Raw genomic sequence first — 22,374 nt, forward strand, 5'->3', positions numbered from 1 at the left:
CTAGGGCATTGTATATTTGAAATACTGTGAGGTACCTTAATTACAGAATCACTGAATATGCTGAGTTGAAAAGGGACTGACAAAGATCAAGTCCACCTCCTGGGCCTGCAAAGCACCATCCCCAAGAGTCACACCATGTGCCCAAGAGCATCGTCTAAACACTTCTTGAACTCAGTCTTGGTGCTGTGACCACTTCCCTGGGGAGCCTGTTCCAGTGCCCAATCAGCCTCTGGGTGAAGAGTCTTTTCCTAATACATTTTATCCAGAAGGACTCCATGAGAGACAGTATCAAAAGCTTTACTTATATCCAAAAAGACGATGTCAACTGGGACCTCTCCAGATTCCCAAGACTGCTTGAAAATCATCAAGACAGACTTTGGAGTAACATCAGCCAGCTCTTTGAGGATTCTCAGATTGAATCTCATCAGGCTCCATGGATTTGTAGGGATCCACCTGGAGCAGCAGATCCTCCACAATTTCAGTATTGGCTGGAAGTTGATCATTCTCATAGTCATGGTCTGAGACCCCCTTGGTCCATCAGAAGACAGAGGCAAAGAAAGCTTTAAACACCTCTGCCTTGTTTCTGTCATCTTTGTGAGGTGTCCATGCCAGTCCTGTAATGGGCTTTTATTATTTCTACACTGCCTTTAACCGTGAATATATTTGAAAAAAAATTGTGTTTTCCCCCTGGTTCTGGGCAGCTTCAACTCCAGCTGAGCTTTGGTACAGATTTTCTCCCTGCCAGTACCAAGCAGCATCTCTGTATTCTTCCCATGTCACCTGACCTTGCTTCCACAGGGCATATGCCTTTCTTTTTTGCCTTATTTCCAAGAGAACATCCCTGTTCAGCCAAGCCGGCCTTCTGCCTCACCTGCTTGATTTCCAGCATTTGGGAATCACTTGTTCCTACCTTAGGAGGTGATGCTTTAAAAGTGACCAGCAGAGAGCTGGTCAGGAGCAGCAGGAACCTAAAGGAGAGAATGACTAGAAATAAGCCCTTGATAAAATAAGGAACAGTTAAGTGAACTTCATCTACATGAAACTGGAAGAAGAAAACTCAAAAGATGCCCATACTATTTCATGTAAGGAAATCTAAATTCTAGGAAAGCAAATTGTCCATCTTAAAGAATAAATTTCATTCATACATGCTGTTTTTATTGGGACAATTGTTTTCTGTAGTTTAGTTTTTCACTGAACTTGTTTCCATGTTTTAAAATGTTTTCTGTGGGAACTATTCAACAGTTTACATAAGTTTTAGAAGTCTCCATAACACAGTGTATATAGATGTATACTAAAGTTTTGAAAAAAAAATACAGTAGTAGGCTAATATATCTTTGAGACAAGGTTTTTTTGGTGGTATTTCTGTGTCCCTGCATTAAATCATAGTTCCAGTCAGTACTTTTCATGTATACATGTAAAGAAGATACGTATAGGTAAGCATCTTCTGTGTAAAATTATTGTCATTTTTGTAAATCCATATCTAGAATTTTAAATGCAGTTTTAGACATCTGAAAGTAATTCCTCTGAATTCTTTTTTTTCCTGAAGACATGTGGTGTTGCTAACCTGTAGTCATGACACTATTCTCAGGCATTACCTTCCAGTCAGAAATGAAGGCTTTTCTTTTATTCTGTATAAGTCTGAATGTTCTTTTTAAAGTATAATATTATTCTTTTTCCTTCAGGATTTTCTGGTTTATCTCTTGAAATGCTTTTCCTGGCATTTTATAGAACATTATTATTATTATCATCATCATTATCATTATTACTACTACTACTGCTACTGCTACTACTACTACTACTACTACTACTACTACTACTACTACTGCTGCTACTACTACTACTACTTTATTGTGTTGGAGACTGTCTTTCTTCTTACTGAAAGGGTTCTTTAACCTGATGCTTATCTGTCTTAAAAATGTGGGATGACCCATGTTTTTGTCCAATGGTTAAAAGTAATTTGCTGGTTATAGTCTAGGTTTTACCCATGGGTTCCATTAAAACCTAAGAATGAATTCCATATGAGTTTTATCTTTTCCTGAAAATTTCTTCAGGCATTTTAACATTTCAGGTTAGGTGTAATTTTGAGTAATTCTAAAAATACTCTTGTTTTATATTTTTTGATACTACTTTTCAACACTCTGCCATGTAGATGACTTAATTTTTGAAAATTAATTTCTTGGTATCTAAATTAATTTAGCACATGTCCAACTAATCTTTTGCTAATGTTTGAAATCATAGTAGTAGATACAATATTCTCACAAATGAGAAAGGAAAATAAATAATTTTGAAGGTAAATGATTTTATGTAATTATTTTATATAATTTCCAGTGAAATTACTTCTGTTATCTTATTTCTCCATGTGATGATTTGAACACTACTATTTATTTTAGTATATGAAATACTATTTATTGTACTATAGAACATTACTGTTCTTCGAATAGAGAATTAAAATAGATTTTCAGTAAAATTCCCATTTTACTTGACCTATGATTTGAGAATAACAGATAAGAGTAATAACCATTAGGATTCTTTCCTCAAAATTCTGAATAGCTCGGAGAAGCTGGTTTTGTATATAAAAGAAATGGGTTTTGAGAAGTTATTTTGACCTATTTTATTACAACGGTATCTTTTTAAAATCTGTGATTTAAAAAAAGTTAATACCCTACTTTATTCTTCTTTTTTTCAGAAGAGAAATTTAACTAAGCAATGTATATGTGCACATGAGCTGTCTTGAATAAACTTAGAATCTTAAACTAGTGGATATTAAACTATTTTGTTATCTTGCTAGAAATATTTTTTGTACTTTTGATAGAAGTCTAAAGTACAATTTTCTTCATAGAAATAGAACTTAGCCAAATTTTGCAATGAGATGATTAGGAGATAAGCACTGCAAACTATTTTTTCTCAGCTGTCTTCAGTGGTTTATTCAGACTATGTAATTTTTACTTCCATTCTTCCTAATCCTTCAGAAGTACTCAGACTTTATTCAAGGTAGTGAAATTTCAAAATGAAAATATAGCTAAGATATTTTAGTAAGAAACCAGGGCAGTGGGTTGTTTGAAGCTTGGGTTTGTTTTTTTTTTTCACTTTAGTAGTATTTTATATTTTGGTGACACCCTGAAGAACTGTAGAAAAAAAATAAAAAGCTTGTATGAATATGATTATCGATATTATTTTTCTGTACAGGTTTCTGCTTTGGGGTTGGATCCTTCAGGTGCTCGTTTGATAACTGGTGGATATGACTATGATGTAAAATTTTGGGATTTTGCTGGAATGGATGCCTCTCTCCAAGCTTTTCGGTCCCTCCAGCCTTGTGAATGGTAGGCATGAAGACTGCAGTTTGCACTTAATGTCCCATGTTAAGCTCCTGGTAGAATGCACAAAAGCCTTGTAAGACAGCTTGTTTAAAAGGCTCTTGAATACCAAAGAATGTGAACCTAAGAACTTGTTTGTTTATTTCTTTTCCTGCTTTTTACAGTGACTTGCATATTTTCCACTTTTAGAAAGCTACAGGTGAGTTTGCAGATGCAATTATTAATAGCACATCAGAAAATGACCAAAGACAAGTTGACTTTCATAGCTGTAAATGATAGAAATCGCTTTCTATATGTACTCTGCTTAAATAACATTAATTAAGAGGAGAAGCAAGTTAAAACAATTGACCCCTTTGTGGAGAATTGCTGCCAGGATTTCTGAAGGGAAGGGTGAGTTATTTAATTTTTGTGAAGTCCTCTGTTTCAGGAAGCACTGGTCCTTTGCATTGCAGTGATCACTGAATAGCAACATAGTGTGAAATACTGTCTCTCTCAAAGAAAATATATTTCTTTACATTTATTTCTATATTTCTATATATGCAAATTGAAAAGAAAATGCAGGAAGCATTTTTAGGGAGTTATTTCCATACTATCCATACTATTCACTGGTAATTTAGAAAGTAAGTGAAGTGAGTTCATTTAGTTATTCCAGAGAGCTGCAATACAGAACTCCTTCAACAGTAGTGCACACTGAACTTTCCAAAAAATATATTACATAAAATAAACCAAAACAAAACCCAGTGGTTTTATCAAGGTACTTTCTGATGTCTAACTTATGTGGCACAGTTTATAAGGTACTTCAGTATGCTTAAAAAAAGGATTGAACTTTATTATACATAGAGTAAGTAGTACTTAGAATGTCTAATTTTAATCATTACTATCTTAAAAAGCTACAGCTGAGTTTTGGTCAGTTTGGAAGGCTGGAATGCATATAACTGACTATAGATATGCCAAAAGTCTAGATAATGAAAGATGAGAGAAAGTTAGGGCTGTTATCCTGAAGAGGGGCAAAATAGAAAGGGATTCTTATTGCTGTTCTGAAGTGTGAAAAATCAGAAAAGTAAAAAGTGGGCTTTAATGCATTATGCAATTCCAATCTCTTTGACAGATCTTGACTTCTTATAATAAACTGACAAATGGCACATTTACTTTGAAAACATAATTAAGTACACCTGCCACTTAGGAATAAATAAATGAAAGTTTTCAAATGTAAAGTGACATTCAGACTTTTCTGGTATGAGTTTCATTTACATGATTAGTTAGCAGGATATAAATGGTATTGTCCTTCCTCTGTCATAACTGAGCAGAAAGAGCTGACAGTCTTTACTCTCGCAGTAGAAAATTATTTAAATGAAGCATTTTCAAGTTTAACAGAAGAGTGCATTCAAATTTAGTCGTACTTGCTAATAATGGTGTAAAACATAAATGTTGTATAAAAACCACAAGTAGAATGTATGCTAATGTTCTATTTCAGGGATAGCTTGCAGATAAATTGGTGAGCTCCTTTTGGCGAAAAACTAATGATAAAATATGAACTTAAAATCTTTGTTATTCCTGACACTGTTCATTTAGCGTGTTACAAGGATCTCACAAGTATTTTTATATAAATGTTCTTTGTGAGATTCTTGTAGTTTGAGTACGTTGATGTATAAATAAAGTATTTAAAATATAAACATGAAATAATATTAAAAATAGACTTGACTGGTGTGAAGTTTGGAAATTACACTTATGTTGCAAGTGTCATGAACTAATTTTAGGGGTTTAAAAAAATTATTGTTCAAATACAACTTCTGTATCTTTTTCTAAACATAAAACTGGAACTGTATCTCTGTCTGGTAAAAAGATTCAGCTTCAAGTTCTTTCATGCTGACATTGAGACAAGCTGGTGAGCACTGTGGAATATTATACAACTTGTGTCCAGGTGTATATATGTTCTTATATTACTTTTTTGCTATGAAGTTTATTGCAAGGGCTATTAGCATTCACAGACTTGAATTTCAAAGAATTCTGAGGAGTTCTGGTATGGAAACATTAGGTGTTAGCAGAAATCCAGATCTGGAGCTATAAATTTAATTTCATTTTAGAAATGAAGGAGCCTGAGATCAATTCTATATTGTCAAGACTCTATTTTGTAGCATAATATCAGGTTACTCTGTTAATTTCTCATTGGATTTGTGATGTAAAGTTAAAAAAAACCCCAGCCTGACAAAAAGCTAGTACTTTCAAGCCGTATCTTGGTGTTAAAGCCAAAAGCAAGTGTAAGGCAAAGCTGTTATGTGTGTAGAAAATATTTGTTTGTCATGATTCTACTCATGTATATAGCTCTGTTCTGCAGGTCCTGGTACAATGTGCTATGCACATTTGGCAGCTTTAAACCAAAATGACTTGGATTAATGCTATTAAAAGGAACTGTTTTTGCAAGTTTCCCAAGACTTGCTCTAGCATTAATAAGAACTAAAAATATTTTCTTAAGGAATTGCCTCTGCAGAGCCCCACTCTTGGTCATGTTCCAATAAACGTCAGAAAAGTGGTAACTTCTGGGACTTTGCAAATATTCTACTTACAGAGCAATTTCTAAACATGATTTTGAAAGTCATATTGCACGGTCAAGAAGGTGTGGGTTTGGGGTTTTTTTTCTTTAGGTAAAGGTTATGGAAATCTTGTCTCTCAAACGCATTTTTTATATGACTGATTTGATAAATTATTGGTTATGTTCCATTGTGCTAGATGCTGTAAAACCAGTTGCTTTTCATTACTGGGAGAAATTTTAAGATGAAAGCAAAGTTTGTTCAGACATGCTGGTACAGAACTGCTAAGAAGCAATGAGACGACATTGTTTGAATTATGAACAGTGCCATGTTAATGGTATTAATGTCTGTAGTTTTATTTTTAGTATTTCAGTGTCTGAAAACAGGTTTTTTTTCAGAAGACTCTGTGGGCCTTTATGTATTGTGGATTCTTTCAGAAATCAGATTTTACTTCTGAGCTGTTTGTACTTAACTAGAGGTCAGACCCTTTTCATGCATGAGACATGCATCAAATGAAAGTAATGTTTTAGTCTAGTTTTTAAATATTCTTTGTTCTTACTTTTCAACAGTGATAAGTGCAAAATATGAACCTGTGCTTTGGAGATGCTGGCTATTTTCTTTTGCCAGTTTCAGCATTAGACTATGAGAAATAGAACCTAATGAGTACTTCATTCTGTATATGGTACTCAGGTGGGGCTCAGGAATATTTTGAGCTTTGTATGAATCATGTGATTGGGCAAGAGCACTTGGAAGTATGACTGAGAAAATATTTTTAAATCCTGAGATGTATTTGTTCTGCAAAAGCTGAATCTGATGTATTCTTTAGTCTAGGTTTATCAGCTGTCTGTCTGCAGAGAATATTCTAGACTTTAGATATTAGTTCTCTTGTGGGTTTCCTTTAATTTCTTTCAGGGTTTCCTCTGAGCTTAGTGTAGCTGGCCATCTTCTCTTCTGAGAAGGTATTCATTTTTGCTCTTGAGGATCAGGATGTTTTTTGTGACATTGCCTGTGATCTATTTCAGAAATTCCCATATTTGAGTGTCTCCTTTCTATTAAAAACCAGTTTATCATACTCAGTCCAATTTGGCTGCCAGTTGGTATTACATAATAGGGTGCTTGAAGCAATTTTTGGCTTTTGAATTATAATATCAGTTTTCCCAAACATTTTTTGGATAAGAAACTTATGCTTAGTTTACATTACTATGATCTATACAGAACTTTTAAAATAAGTATTATGATATTTTAAGTGTTTCATATAGTAACTCATGCTTTGAGGACAGATTTAACAGGTAATAGCTACTGCTGAGACAATTATATGAAGTCACTACTGTATAAGAACTGAAATGCTAAAATATTAAGTTGCATAGTTGGTTTTGTTGGTCATCTGAGTGTTAACTTTACTGATGGGAAATAGTGTTTAAAAGTAGTTTCCTGAAAGGTACTAGGATTTGAATGTACATAGTTATGTTCTGAAGCTAAAGGAAGATATGTCTTCACGGATACTGTGGATGCCATGGGAATCCAAATCTAGCTAGCAAATGTGTTCTGGTCCTGTACTTGAGAGTAATCTAGATGCAGAGCTGAAGTATTAATATAAAGTAATGTTACTGTGCACACTCTGTTAATGTGCCAGGATATAAATTCTGGCAGGTGTGAAGTGGATAGACTGCTTTGCATTTTTTGCTATCCTTGTAATGGAGCATAGGGGATCAAAGGGATATCTCCTTCAGATGCAGGAAGAGCCATGAAACTTGTTCATAAAGCAAGATGCTGAGAGAATACGCTGAAGGTGGAAATGGGCTTCTCATTTGTCAGTTAGCTTTCCACTTTCAGTTCGTTTTTGTCATCTCAGTATTACTCCATGGTTTCTGCCCCAGGTTTTTGCAATCAATGGAACAAATGTGTGAGGACACTGTTACAACAAATGAACAGTCACCAATTGTTAGAAGCCGCACAGGACGAGGAGCCCGGATCCCCGCGGGGGGAGAGAGAAACAGTCCAAAACCACTATGGTTGATAAATGAACTCCGTTTATTAGCAGTCCAAAGGCACTTATATAGTATACCAGCTTGTTAGCTCCTAAGTGGCTTAAAGCTTATTAAGACACATTTCTATTTCTACATAATTGGACCTACATTGGCAAGTCTCCACAGTCTTATTATGATCAAAAGAATTTTGTGCTCACCTCCCTCGTTTCTCTCCCGGATAGCACAGCTGCAAGTTCTTCACTCCCTGTTTTTTCTCAGGCTGATTGTTTTCCTTCACACAGGGACTTTCCCATGGAAAGTGTCTCTCACACACAAACCTAAAAACTTCCAGCCCTATTGCTTGCACAGTTCTTTTGTTGATCCAAATAATTCTATTTCCCAACAACCAATGATAAGTAGACTAGACAGACTGTTACCTATTGTCATGTTTCCAGGGCTGATGGTATATTTAACTTGGTCTTAGATGAAATTAAAGCCCGGACCATAGAAAAAGTTGCCAGAATGCTGACCTGTGACTAGTATCCTGCTGTGCAAGGTACAATGAAGTTTTATGTATGACTACAACATCCTTTTGTAGTAATTTACAGATTACTGTAATTCCAGATTTTACTTTTAGGAAGACGAAAAAGAATTTTCAGCTCTGGATAGTTAAATCTGACACATACTATTTTCCACTGGAGTTATAATAGCATTCTTAAAGAAATATGTTTGCCAGAAATGACGTTTTATGTGTTTGATGAGCTGCGTGTGGTTGAAAGAAACAGGACACATGCATATGCACACACACAGTGGAATAAAAAACTTTATTCCATTAGTAAAATATCTTCTGCCTCTCATTTCTTTGATATAGGAGTGTACATGGGTCTATTTCTGCAATATGGTTTCTCACCATTGACACTTTTGTTTTAGTGTAGGTTTATAGGACCGTTAATTGAAATGTTTTATTTCACCTTTTTTTTTTTTTCTTTCTTCTTTCTTTCTTTTCTTTATAGTCACCAAATCAAATCTTTACAGTATAGCAGCACAGGAGATGTCATTCTCGTTGTCTCTGGTAACTCTCAGGCAAAAGTCCTTGACAGAGATGGCTTCCCAGTAATGGAATGCATAAAGGGAGACCAGTACATTGTGGATATGACAAACACAAAGGTAAAGTCAGGGGCTGGAGGTTTAAAGGCAGGGGCTGGAGGTTGTTGGTTGTCTACTTGCAAGCTGTGAGAGTGAGACTAATAAGCAATAATGTGTGTATTATTAATGGTAGTTAAAAATGCAAATACAGAAGGGTTCATTCATAGTTTTGAAGTACTTCAACCATGGTTGTGTTTTGACGACTTTGCCCTTGTATTTTCACAAATTTTGATACAATGGTTCTATTTACCTAGATGATTTACATTCAAGTCAGTTTTTTTGAATAGCTTAAGCCTAAAAAGTAATGATAAAATCTAAAGCTCAAACTGATGATAAAGTTGATTTACTTATTGCTTGTAAAGTATATTGCCAAATAACTAGGCTAAATGCTGTTTTGCTTAAAGCTGTTCTTGTCAGATGACTATTTCTTTTGGCTAGTGATACATATATAAAACTATCAAATAACATCTGCTTTAGTTCTTGTTTGCTTAAAATAATTCAGATTTTCTTTCTCTTGTAAATGTCTAGAATTCCAGTATATTGTGGTCCAACAGTCAAAATGCTAAAATATTTGTTATATTGCCTCATTAACTTTTCAGTATTTGTCTCCTTATTTTTGCTTAAAACAAACTGAAGTCATTCAAGCACTGCAGGAGCAGATTCCAAATTTCTCTTTGAACATAGTCAATGAGCATGTGCCTGTACTTCAAAGAAGTAAAGCCAACTGGACAATATCTAGTCCAGTAATGTAGTTATATTCATAGTCACCATAATGGCAATTGCTCACCTTGCATAAAACACGTTCCGTTTTTTCTGTATTAAAGAAAGGAAACTGACTAGTCAATTTGCAACTTTAATATTTTATGAAAATTTCAGTTGAGGTTCACTGTCTTGGCTTTCAAATTCTGTTTCCTCAGTTTTCTCCAACAGAATCTTTGGCTAGTGTAGATTGACATGGGGTATGTGTATTGTGTCACCCTGGTTGTTAGTGTTATCCCCATTTTTTTTCTGTACCTTGAAAAAGTTTGTGTGACACTGTATTGATGCCTCTTGTTTCATCCCTTCTCTGCTTTACAGCTCTCTCAAGAGAAAAAAAAAGTGTGATTCTATGCTATTTTCTGAAAGAAAAAAAAGTAGAAGAATGTCAGGGTTTTTCTAAAACAAGCAAGAATGAAAGGGATAGAGTACATACGATCTGTTAAATCATTGTGATGTCACGTTGTAGTTGCTGGCTTTAGCTTAGCAGGCTGCAGCTTTCCTGAGAGCTCAGCAGGGATGCTTAGCTCTGGTCACATCCCGTAGTCCATTCCAGACGATCCTGCGATCTTGCTCCAGCAGCTAGCAGCGCTACAACCAGTGATGGCGAAGGAGGCAGAAAAGGGTCGCCCATGAGGGTTTGAGATGACTTTAATCACATCTTGTCCCGGCAACCCTCATAGGCAGAGAGACCTCATGAAGCAGGCACAGGGGTCTTTTCTCAGGGGCTCAGGGGCGGTCCCTGGGTGGGGTTGGGGTACAGGAGTCAATAGGGAGAGCCCGAGGGAGTGGCCAGGGCTAAGGTCAGGGGAGAGCGGGAGGGGGAACGTGGCATCAGAAAAGTAGTGGGTAGACAGATCGCCACAATGTCAGTCAGAAGAGTCCAAAGGGTCTGATTTGTCCCTCAGCTCTGATGTGATTCCATTTCAAGGATTTGGAGTAAAAGTTGTAAAACCTTGTAAAACAGCTTACAAGGCCTTTTAAGACCTCTGTGTTTATTTCTTTAGGGTCACACAGCAATGCTCAATTCAGGCTGTTGGCATCCGAAGATAAAGGAAGAATTTTTGACATGTTCTAATGATGGGTAAGTACTGTGGTCTGTCTTTGACAGTGTTTTTCTAGAGACTTGTTTAGCTTTTGTGTTTTAGTGTGCCTTGATTTACTTTAAATACCATTCTTTTTAATCTTTAGTAAGTACTTAGGACAGTGAGATCTGGAAGCAAATATTATATTTGTTTTGCCTCTAGATAGTAAAGGTATTTTGTTTGTATTACTTTAGTTCTGTAACTTAAAATTATTTTAAATGATATTTCATGAAAGTTTTGGTTAATTGTTTTTACAAAAATTCTTGGATAAAATTTAACTTTACCCAGTATTCTTTTGGAGTAGAGTAATTCCCATGGAGAGACTCAATGTAACTGTATTCACTAGGAAGATTGAGGATTTCAATTGGAAGTTGTAAGTTTCACTTTAGGTGTAACTGAGTATTGATGGATGTTGTTTGACAAGTGTCAAAGAGACTGTCAGAAATTATTTTGTGGCTTCAGTCTTGATCTTTGTGGTTAGAATCAAATGGCAAAATGTCACATGGCATCTGCATTAATTAAGTTACTGCAGCTGTCAGTAGCAGGTTCATGACTGACGTTTTACTGATGTTTCCAATATGCAATCTCTTTTACTCCAGAGTGACAGTAAGGATTGAATTTCCCCACTAATGTATCTGTAGAGTGGTCCACTGTAAAAAGAAGACTTCAATTATCAATTACTTAAAACAACATTGTTTGTTTGGTTGGTTTTTTCCCCAAAAGGGACAGACTGACTGGTTTAACACATGAGTGCATGAAAATATTATTTTAATAGGAAAATTCAAAGTTTCTGATAAGAATGTGTCAGAAGAGAAAAACCTAAATACTACATTGTGCTTTATGGAGAAATGAAGTTGTAAAAATACAGCTAAGCAAACTGTATATTGTTGCAGATTGTAGGCACAAAGGTACTACTTCCACAGTAGGAATTATTATTAAATGCTAGAATCAATACTTTAAACAGTTTGTTGATATTTTGAAGGCAGTTAGACATTAGTACAGTTTCTTTATTAGGTTGAATAGTTTGTAGGTCATGAAAGACAAATTAAGATATTATAAGTTATGAAAATTATCTGATTTTCTCCTGTCTAAGCAAGTCCCTAACTAGCATACCAAAAATGTATTCAGTACATCCCTGATGCTGTGAATTAAAATGGTCTGGACAGGTAAGAGAAAACCAGATAAACACTACTATAAATGGCTGCATAATTGCATTTTCACAGACACTGTGTGGCTGAAATTTCAAGAAAAGTATTTTAAGCCCATTGCATTTTGCTTCATGCTAGTGGCATGTCTTTTCAGGATTTGGACATGTCCTGTGAAAAGAAACAATTTTGATTGCTTAATTTGCCCCACAGGGCTTGAAGACAGTATTCCATCTGTGAAATTTAATAATAACAGAAACTAAAAAGTCTCCAAAGTTTAATCAGTAATTCATCTTAAGACTGGAGCTGTGAACGAAAATTGAGAAGAATAGTTCCAGTTGGAAAGGACCTGCAGTGCTCACATCCAACTGTCTGACCAGGTCAGGGCTGTCCAGAAGTTAAAGCCTGTTGTTAAGGGCATTGAGCAATCAAGCATATCTCCAGGAAGCCTGTGTCAGTCTGGGACCACCTTCACAGTAAAGAAATGCCTTCTAGTGTCCTGAACTTCCCCTGGCACAGCTCTGAACCATGCCCATGTGTCCTGTCCCTGGATGCCAGGAAGGAGAGCTCAGCACCTCCCTGTGCCCTTCCCCTCCTCATGAAGCTGCAGAGAGCAGTGAGGTCACCCCTCAGCCTCGTTTTTGCCAAACTGGACAAGCCTCAAGTCCTCAGCTGCTCCTCACAGGATGTTCCAGCTTTGTTTCTCTCCTCAGGATGTGCTGAAGGACCTTCCCATCCTTCTCCACCTGCAGGGCCCAGCAGAGGCTGCCCCAAGGCTGAGCCCAGCAGGACCATCCCCTCTCTGTGCCGGCTGTGCCATGCTCAGTGCTCTGGGAGGGGGTTTGGCTGCCCAGGCACTGCTGACCCACACTGAGCCTGCTGAACTGAAAGAGCAGGTGTCTGAGTAGGGAAGGTCATCTGATTATGGCAATGTCCAGTGAACTTCAAAAACTCAGTTAATTGAAAGAGATAAATAAAAGTTGTAATGTTCTTTTCATTAACCATGTTGTGTAAAGGTGAGTTGAGTTAGTGAGGACACCTTTGAAAATACATGTTCCATTAGTGAATTTGGAGCACAAGTTTGATGAGGAGCAGCTGCGAGAACTGGGGTTGTTTAAGTCTGGAGAAGAGGAGGAACAGGGGGAACCTTAACACTCCCTGAAAGGAGGGTGTGTCCAGGTGTCAGTCCATCTCCTCTCCCAGGTAACAGGAGACAGGGCAAGAGGAAATGGGCCTCAAGTGGCACCAAGGTAGATTTAGATTGGAAATTAGGAAAAGTGCTTCCCTGACTGAGTGGTCAGGCATTGAAACAGGCTGCCCAGGGAAAGGGGTGGAATTTCCATTCCTGGAAGCGATTAGGGATTTGGTTTTGTGGGGGATCTGGCAGTTTTAGGTTAAGGGCTGAGCTTGATGATCTTCAGCATCTTTTCCAGCCTTAATGATTCTAACTGACTGCAGTTGTTGGAATTACACCAACTATTATAACCAGTATTATAATTAGTGAATTTCTGACTTTCTTTGGTGGTGATTTTTGAATCAGGAAAAATAACTTCTGTAAGATTGCTTTAATATGGTATTCTCAGAGAGTATTTTGCTTAGGAGAGTAACATTGGAGTACTGAGGTGTCAAAGCAGAGAGTTTAAATGTAAAGAAAGAAATGGTCTGTGTCAGCAAGATATAATTGAAAACTTTATTGGTTTATGCTTAAAGGAAACAGGTTTCCTGAATTTTAAGAAAATGCGATTTGCACCAAGCATTCTAGAAACCAGAATTTTTTCATTTGATACTGTTTATTTGACATTTTGCATAGAATGAGTTATGGATGCCATTAAATGTTACAACTGTATCTATCTGTCTAATTTTTTTACATTTATTCCTGTATTTATACATGACCCTTAGGTGTTGAAGAACTGTATTAATTGATTCATAAAGCTGGCTTTTTTGTTCAAGACAAGAGCTTTGCACTTAATGAAATGCTGGCAGAAATATGAAACTGTTGAAAAGTCCGTGTAAAAACTTGGTTTATGTTGCATGCAAAGAAAACAATATAATTATAAGAAAACTTGAACTTTGGAGACTGTGGTCTTCTCAGACCAAAGCCTGGCAGTCTTTATTTTAGGGAAGAGCGATCCAAGTAGGGGGAGTATGTGATCAAAGTTTGTGAAATGTTCAAGATGGTAGGTGAGCTCAATGTGGAACTGTTGTTTTCGAAAACCTCTTCCAAACCTAAGAGGTATTTCTTGAAAGTGGATATAGTTCAGTTTAGAACTAATAAAAGAAAAAAAAAAGTGCTGTTCAGATTTATTCTGAAATGTGTTGTCACAGGAGGACATGGAGGCAAGTTTAAAAAGGAATGAGAAAAATTCATGTTTAGAAGGACTCATGAACAGATAGGAAATGCAACAGGCATTATAATGTCTTCTATATGACAGCTGTGGATAGTAAGGCGAAATGAAGGGAACGAACTGTCATGACCAGACTTTGTCAGCATCATTATTGCTGGATTGAAGACTGAATACAGGGCTAAATGAACCTTTGATCAGATGTATTCAGGTGTGCCTTTATATCTTTGTGTTATTCAGTGACAGAAATAATTAGGATGTAATTTCGTGCTGCATTACTGTTGAAAATGTAGTGTATGGATTCTCAAGATACAATACTTTTGCAGTGGTTTTATATCTGGAGTTGTGTAGTGTTCATGTGAATAAGTTAACTGTTTGTAAGGTCTTCTCTCTCAAGCAAAGTGGTGAGACAAAGCCTAGTCTAGCTTTATGTGGCTCTGGTACATAGAGATTTTGGGTATGAATGTTTATAGTTTTAAACAAAAAAATAAGAAAGTCTCCCAGTCCTAAAACAATATTTTTACAAGGCAGGAGACCTGCCTGTACCCAGTTTTGACATTCCTGACATTATACATGAATGTGCTTTACAATTATAATAGACATTGACATATTAAACTCTCTCACTGTTTATCAAGACCATCTATACCCATAAGAAGAGAAATTAAAAGCTTTAGAGTATTGCATATCAGAGGAAAAGTGCAATCAAGCATCTGCTCTTTTTTTTAATCCCAACAGTGCATCTTGTATTCAATGAAGAGAAGCTCTGGAAATTTTGCAGTAGATTCATGTTAGTTTTGTTCTAGAATTTTTACTAGATGTTGATGTAAGAATAAATTACCTTAAGTATGGCAACCGCTCTGAAACTCTTTTAAGAGGGAATGTAATGCTATCTGTATATCTACAAGTTGAGATTTAAGCCTCAGAGTGTGAAAGGGAACTGCCACAACTGGCATGTGTAAAAAAGTATACATCTGACACTCAACACCAAAATGGGACCCTTCAGAGGGTCATCCTGTGTGGATGTGGGAAGATGATACCAGGAATGCACTTTATATAGGTATGAAGGAAAGCTGAACGTCTTCCCTTTTTTTGCTGGTTTTAATCTGTGTTGGACATCACACAGAGCAGTAAAGCACAGTGATAATTGTCTCTTAAACTTCTCTGCTCACATGATGAGTATTTCTATGTATTTTTGAAAGACCTATTTTTGCAAATGCTTATAAGAAAAGATATAAGGGTTTTTAGTTAATCATCCAGGAGTTTGGAAGGTGATGAAAATAATGGTAGAAGCGTGTGTGTCGTGCTCCTTGGGGCACACTGAATGGCAGGGTCTGAGGCTGTAGGAGAAGAGGACAGAGGAGAGCATATGAGGGATGTTAGTGTTGTGTTAAGCCTTGTTTCTATATTGTACGGTTCTAGATCGCACCTCCTCTAGAGAAAACAGTCTTTCATAAACTGAATTAATGACTATTTGCAAGTTGTGGACTGTATTTTATCTGATTCCTGTAGCATTTGCACTGTCTGTGTCTTTAGTTGAATGGTTGCCACCTGCATACAGCTTAAAAATAAAGAAAGAAAATTGCGTTTTCTGGGTGGCATGTTGAAACCGGAGTTTTCATGATGCATAAAGAAGTTAAAAAGCAAAATCTGCAAGTGGCTGTGTGGCGTCAAATGAAAGTATCACATTTTACATGTATTTTAAGTAAATGCTTTTCAAATATTTTAAACTTTTTATGTTAACCTGCTATAACTCAAATACTCACTTGGGGATAGCCTTTTTATGTATGTGACAGTGTTGTTTTGATTCTAGGTGACTAGGGCTGTAGTAATAGTCTGAACTAAAAAGTAATTCAAATGAAGGCTATTGTAAGTGATGTATTTTGAGAGGTGATCTGTTTCTTGCAACTTATACATGGCATTCAAATATGCTATACATTTTACAAAAATCCTGGAAGTAGGTTTTGATGATAATATATTCTAATGTGCAGGTGTTAGGCTATTTGTAAATTTATTACTTCAGACTGCAGATATATGGGTTACCAGCAGGGAGTCTCAGTGCATTTTGTATGACTCTTCAAGGACACAATGTTGAACTCAGGAAAAACTCATAAGAAAATGACACAGTTCTTTTTGACTCCTGTATGAGAGAAACAGAAGCTGGTCAGTTTGCATACTGAAATGAGACAGAGCCTAGACAGAGCAATTATGGAGTGAGTCTGAAAACTCCTCTTAACTTGCAGATCCATCTGCAGCTTTGAAAACTGCTGAGAACAGTAAGATAGCAATGCCAAGGCTACTACCAAGATGTTTGTATAAACTTTTGTTACAACCTAAGCTTCAAAACTGCATCTGTCTTCACAGATTTGAAGGCTAGTTGGAAAAAGCGTACTTAAAAGTAATTACTGATATTTTACCATATGGGGGATCATTTAAAAATCTTGAATTGCAGTCTAGGGCTTGTTCTTTTGTGCAGTTTCTGGATTTACTTCTTAAAACAAGCTGCACAGTACAGAGCATAGGACTTGCTTTGGGGTCCAAAGTACTTACTCACCAAAAAGATCACCCTGAATCACATCTAGTTGCATCATAGTACTTTATAGGGTAGGGAATGCAAATAACATTGTGTTGAAACAGTTGAATTTGCCAGAGGAATGGTATAACTTGGAATTCCATCCTAGGAAAAGAAATAACTCTTGCCAAGTTATTTCCAGCACATACACATACAGGTGTGTATACACATATACAGTCACTTACTGTGGCATATTCCATATGAAAATTAAATTCTGAAGTTTGAAAATGTTTGTTCAGGATTTTTATGAGATACTTTTATTCCCAGTACAATATTACAGTTCAGGCAAATTTTCAGAATTAATTTAGAACATAGAGGAATGCAGTTCTGTTGAGTGGTTTATTTTTAATTATACCAAGGTAAAGTTTTTTACTATGGCAAGAAACTTCAGATTATTTTTGTGCGTCAGATGAAAGCACACATTAAAAAAATTAGTTAGTTGGTTTATCTGGCAAGAATTTAAGTATTCACAGTACTTCAGTACTTTCTAAAGAGTTTGCTGACTTTAGAACTGTGCAGTGAGTGGAGCAAGAAAGGACAGTCTTTTCAAAGCTGTTTGCTAGACCTTCGCAATGTTCTTAGCTTAGGATGGGAAGGCAGAAGTTTTGGTGCGTGTATTTGCTTCTTTTATCCCAGAAGACATAGTATTTGACTTGTCAGCTGTATTGTGCTCTAGTTGGGTTATATATGGATAAGCTTTCCCTGAAACTTGTTTCCTAATCCCTTTCGTCAGACTGGAAAAGCTTTTCTATTACGTCTTCTCTGGTCCTGGCTCATCTTGTCTGAGAAAAGACGATACTTTTGAGCAGTTCTGTTTGCAGATCTGTGGGGTAACTTCTGGCAGAATAAAAATTATGGGAAACTGGAAGTTTTAGTATTTCAATCAGCTCAACTTGATATCAGATAGGGAAGAAGACAGAAATTTACCATTTGGAAAATTGGTAAGAAACTTCCCATGGTTTGGGGTCCTATACAGGTTGTTGAGCAAATACTTCCATTGTGGTAACTTTGTTCCTCAAGTATCTTTCACTGGCAATTTCCTCTCCTGTCTTCTCCCATAAAAAATGTATTACGTCTTTTATTGTATGAAGATGAAATCCTTTCTTCACAAGTATTCACTGGTAATTTTAACATATAACTCAGTTTAGACTATTTTCTCATGAGATATGCATCTTATTCAAATTACCAGAATTCTAGTACTAATGGGAAGTACAATAGACTTAGCAAACTAAACTAAAATGGTTTTTTTTGATAATGAGAAAGTGGAGTAGGGTAGACAACGATTTATTTTGGCACATTTGCTTACAAAGATAAAATATGCATTCTGTCTAAGAAAATAAAATTAAATTGCCATGATTAATGTTCAAATCTGATTCAGTATTAAAGCTACACAGTAATGACTAATGATAGTTAATATCCTATAGATCAAAACTCTGTGAAAATATTTGCTTTGTGATTTTTGATGTTTAGACTTGCAGGTAATTTCATTGTCTGAATAATGAAATTTTAAATTGTTCTTCTTCTCAGGGTCCTCATGTTATATAAATACATGTTTTAGTTAAAATCCCACTGCTAAGTTGCTTGTTTAGAGATGTATGTTGGGTGGTTTTCATTTTTCATGGAACAAATTGGAACAACCTAAAGTTGGTTTCTCAGCTGGTAGTGGTTTCAGAGGTGCATGGTTTCACTGGAAGGTGGTGAAGCATGGAAAAGTTTTCAGTACGGAATCTTCTGTTTAAGGCAGATAAATCCCATTTCGCAAGTGAGATAGAGTATCACGGAAATCATGTATGGGTTTTTGTGAAAGAAGCTTCTCTTGTTTAATTAATAAAACCTTTTATAAATTTTTGTATAGTATCCATTAATAACTTAAAAGCAGTAAATTGCATTCCAAAATCTGTTGAAATTTTTTCTGTTAATTCCAATAAGTTTTGTTTGTGACTTTTAAGGGATTAATCTTGTAAATACATGTGAGATATTTGTCATCTATCAGCTGGGCTAGCTAATAGGAAGAGATCTTAAAACTGATAATCTGAAGTAATCAAAACAATATGTTCCTAATGCAATTTCATAAGACTGAACTATTGCCTCAAAACTTCTATATTTCCATAAATTATTTTAATTAAAGCAGATTTTATCAGAGAAAGTGTGAATGTATTTCTAGTAAAACATGAACACTAAGTATTAGCCACTGATTCTGAGAGGAGATTGGTTAGTGAACTGGGTGCAAACAACAGCGTGGGAAATCATACACAGAAGAATATTTTCCTGAAAGTTATGTAGGGTTAATTGTATGTAAGCTCCTAGTATGAAGCTGTGGAAAAGCAGATACACATCTTTTAAAAACCCATGCATGCACACAGAATTAACTTTGAGGGCATTGGTAAAGGATATGATATTAATGTTTTGTTTCAGCAATACCTATTGAGTTCTGTGTCTAGTTCCAGTGACAGCAGTCTAGAAAGGATGGTAAAAGACATTGAAAAGGAAAAATGTCAGAGATGTATCCTGAAACTTCAGCTAATTCAAGAATATTCAAGAGGCTGAATACATTCCAGCTTACTGAATAGGATATTAAGAGAGTTGGCAATAGCAAAAAAATACTGAAGCAGAGATAAAATGTCCAACATTTGAAAGTTCTTTAAATTGTTAAAGACATAACTCAAGCCACTAATTGAAAGTTAGCAAAGTTTGTATAAGAGAAAGAAAGTATTTCTTTGTAAACAGGTATGTTATGTGACTGTGGAACTGATTATTAAGGAAGAAATGCAGTAAATTCTTTACCGATTGTAGCTTTCACACAGAAGTTGTGGATGAAATTTTTATTTCAATCATCAGACAAGCCAGTGAACACAAAAAGCACTGTTTTTTCCTCATTGACTTTTTAGCTCATTTCCCCCCCCTTCTGTCTCTGAATCATTGCCCCGTAGGTAATTTTGCAGTCGCTTTGTGGCAATAATGTTAATTTTTTAAGCTAATATAGTAATTCAAATGTTTGCTAATAAAGCTTTATATTAAATTCATTTCTCTTGAGAGGGATTAGTTTGGTTTTGGAAATGTTTCTTCTCCTTGGAATGTTTCCAGACATGTGATTTGTGAATTTTCAGTTTGCTAGGACAGAAAACATCTGATCGATATCCTTTAGTTTAGCTCATTAATAGTAGTGGAAACTTCTGGTCAGCTAATCTCTACACAATTAAGATCCACATTCACTGGTGTCTGTATGATTTAGAACATGCTGGCAAACATTTCAGTCTCCTGAGGTTGAACTTTTGGTGAGATAAGATGCAGATCTTCTTTTGTCATCATAAACTTACTAGACCATATACATTCTTCCCTTCAAAATAAATAATTTACTTATGTTCATTTGTAGCTTTCTTCTGTTGTGTGATTCACAGTGAATTAAAAGGATAGCAGAATAACAGGTACTGAAGTTTCAGATGAGAAAAAGGTGTCTTCCCTTTTTTGGTGGTACACACTTAGACTTTAAAAATTAATTATTCTATCAGTATGTTTATTACAAAACCTAGCAAATAATTTAACTTAAAGCAGGTCTGTTTTTAGATAAAATTTAGCTTTAGAGATCTCTTGTCCTGGTGTCTTAAAAAAAAAAAAAAAAATTAATCCAAACTATAATAATTCTGGATTTTTTCTGAATAATTTTGAAATTTACTTACCTATGAGTTGATGTATCATTCCAGCATCTGTTTACTTGCAGCATGAACTGCTTTTCCTTTGGAATTTTTTTGTTAGTCTTTCAAGAACACTGAGTGTTGTGCCTTTGTAAGAGTACATTATGTAGATGTCTTCTTGGACCACTAAATCAAAATTGCCATTTAAATGGAATGTATGTTTCCAGTTCTTTCATGCAGTGAGACTACCTCAGAGGACCAGAGTCCATGGCCATGGCTTGTCTGCTCTGAAAACTTTTTCAAGTAAATAAGGGATGTCTCTTATATTGTATATAGCTCACATTTATTCACATGAAGATTGGCAGTTGAGTAACATGTCTCACAGTGACTCTAGAATGGCTTGGGTTTGAACCAAATACCCATGTTTAGAGGCTCTAGGTGGCATTAATAGACTCATGAGCGCTGTACATGAAAAATTGTAGCATTGCAGTTTAGTTTCACAGATTGGATATTTTGGGGAAAAGTCAATGTAGTTTTAAATTAACTGTTCCACATGCAAGCTCCTTTTTTTTTTTTAACCTTCTTCTGAAGGTTAGCTCCCTTATGACAGGATTGATGGAATGAATATTGTGAATATTCCTCATCTGCTTTGTTAGAAAGACAGTGGCTTGGTTTAAGGAGCCTCTTCATCAGGTTACATTCAGATGAATGATTTAGCAATGAAACAAACAGATGGTGACTTCTTAGACAATCCTAAGTAGATCTTCAGGTAGATATATGATAACATCTGTTTGTTCAAAAAACAAATAAATAAAATATTTAATAAGTTGGTTATTTGCTTTCTTGTTTCTGAGCCTCTAGTTGGAACTTGCCTAGTATTGCAAGTTCATGGTACTTTCAAGTGAAAGCTGAAGTACTCGTGAAGTCTACCAGTTTCAAGAGTGTAAGGTGTTGGAAAAGTAGCAAATACTGCAAAGTTTCCAAAAGTGTTAGAGATGTGGAAGATTCACCCACTTTTTTGGGAAATGTATATCGTTATATGGAATATAACTTAAACGTCCTGCGTGTACTTTTAGTTCCGTAAAGACTTTAAGGTATAAGACTTTAAGGTATGTGAGCCTAACAAGCTTTATTTCTTGTAATCGACAATTTGTGAATTGGAAATTAACTTAAATAAAGCACTCTCAGACTGTTGCAGATAATACTACTTAGAACTAAATATCAAATGTATGTGACGAGTGCAACATTCATAAAATTCGGACTAGGGGAGAGTTAGAGGTACATGAAGTAAAAAAATGTTATGGCTTCAGGGAAACCTGATGTTTGTGTGCATGCACACAGGTGAACACCAAGAGTAAGGAGCTAATAGTCTGGTACCTGGTCCCAAAATAAAGTGATTTTATTAAAGGCAGTTTTAAGTATTCTGTCAGATAGAGGTTTTAAGTCTTATCTCAGTGTTTGCCTATGTAAATATAATATTTTTTGCTTCCACACAAACCTGGTTTAACCAGTGTTTTATATAATGTTTATATAATGTTTAAATACTTATACTGAAATGCCATGCAGATTATCTAAAAATTTGTTCTCAAGAGTTGCATGAGGTAAAAATAAAGCAGAATTGGCATTTATGAAGATCAAATTACTTACGGAGATTTTTATATCCACTTTATTTATCCTCACAAAGTTGATGTTTTATTTTTTATGTCAGCCATAGCAATTCAGTTCTTTGCAACAGTGAGGCTTAGGAATTATGCATATCAGTTATGTTAAGTTCTGATGAGTTTTTTCTTTCTCCTGTCTCTGGAACAGCAGAATTCTCATCCTTTGGTGCAGGACCATGGTATTTTGCAGCAAGAGGGATCATTCTGGTTTTGTAGGGTTAAAGTTCTG

General features: G+C 35.7%; 1 protein-coding gene across 1 annotated transcript in view; it reads left to right on the forward strand.

The window, feature by feature from the left end:
* The window catches only part of WDR70 (WD repeat domain 70), a 126,127-nt gene that overhangs the window by 35,367 nt on the left and 68,386 nt on the right, over positions 1-22,374 (forward strand). The window contains exons 7-9 of the mRNA XM_069001836.1: positions 3,187-3,320; positions 8,823-8,976; positions 10,719-10,795. Coding sequence (XP_068857937.1) covers positions 3,187-3,320; positions 8,823-8,976; positions 10,719-10,795 — 365 coding nt within the window. The remainder of the gene's footprint in view (positions 1-3,186; positions 3,321-8,822; positions 8,977-10,718; positions 10,796-22,374) is intronic.

The sequence above is a fragment of the Aphelocoma coerulescens genome (assembly GCF_041296385.1).
Source record: "Aphelocoma coerulescens isolate FSJ_1873_10779 chromosome Z unlocalized genomic scaffold, UR_Acoe_1.0 ChrZ, whole genome shotgun sequence".
Classification (NCBI taxonomy): Eukaryota; Metazoa; Chordata; class Aves; order Passeriformes; family Corvidae; genus Aphelocoma; species Aphelocoma coerulescens.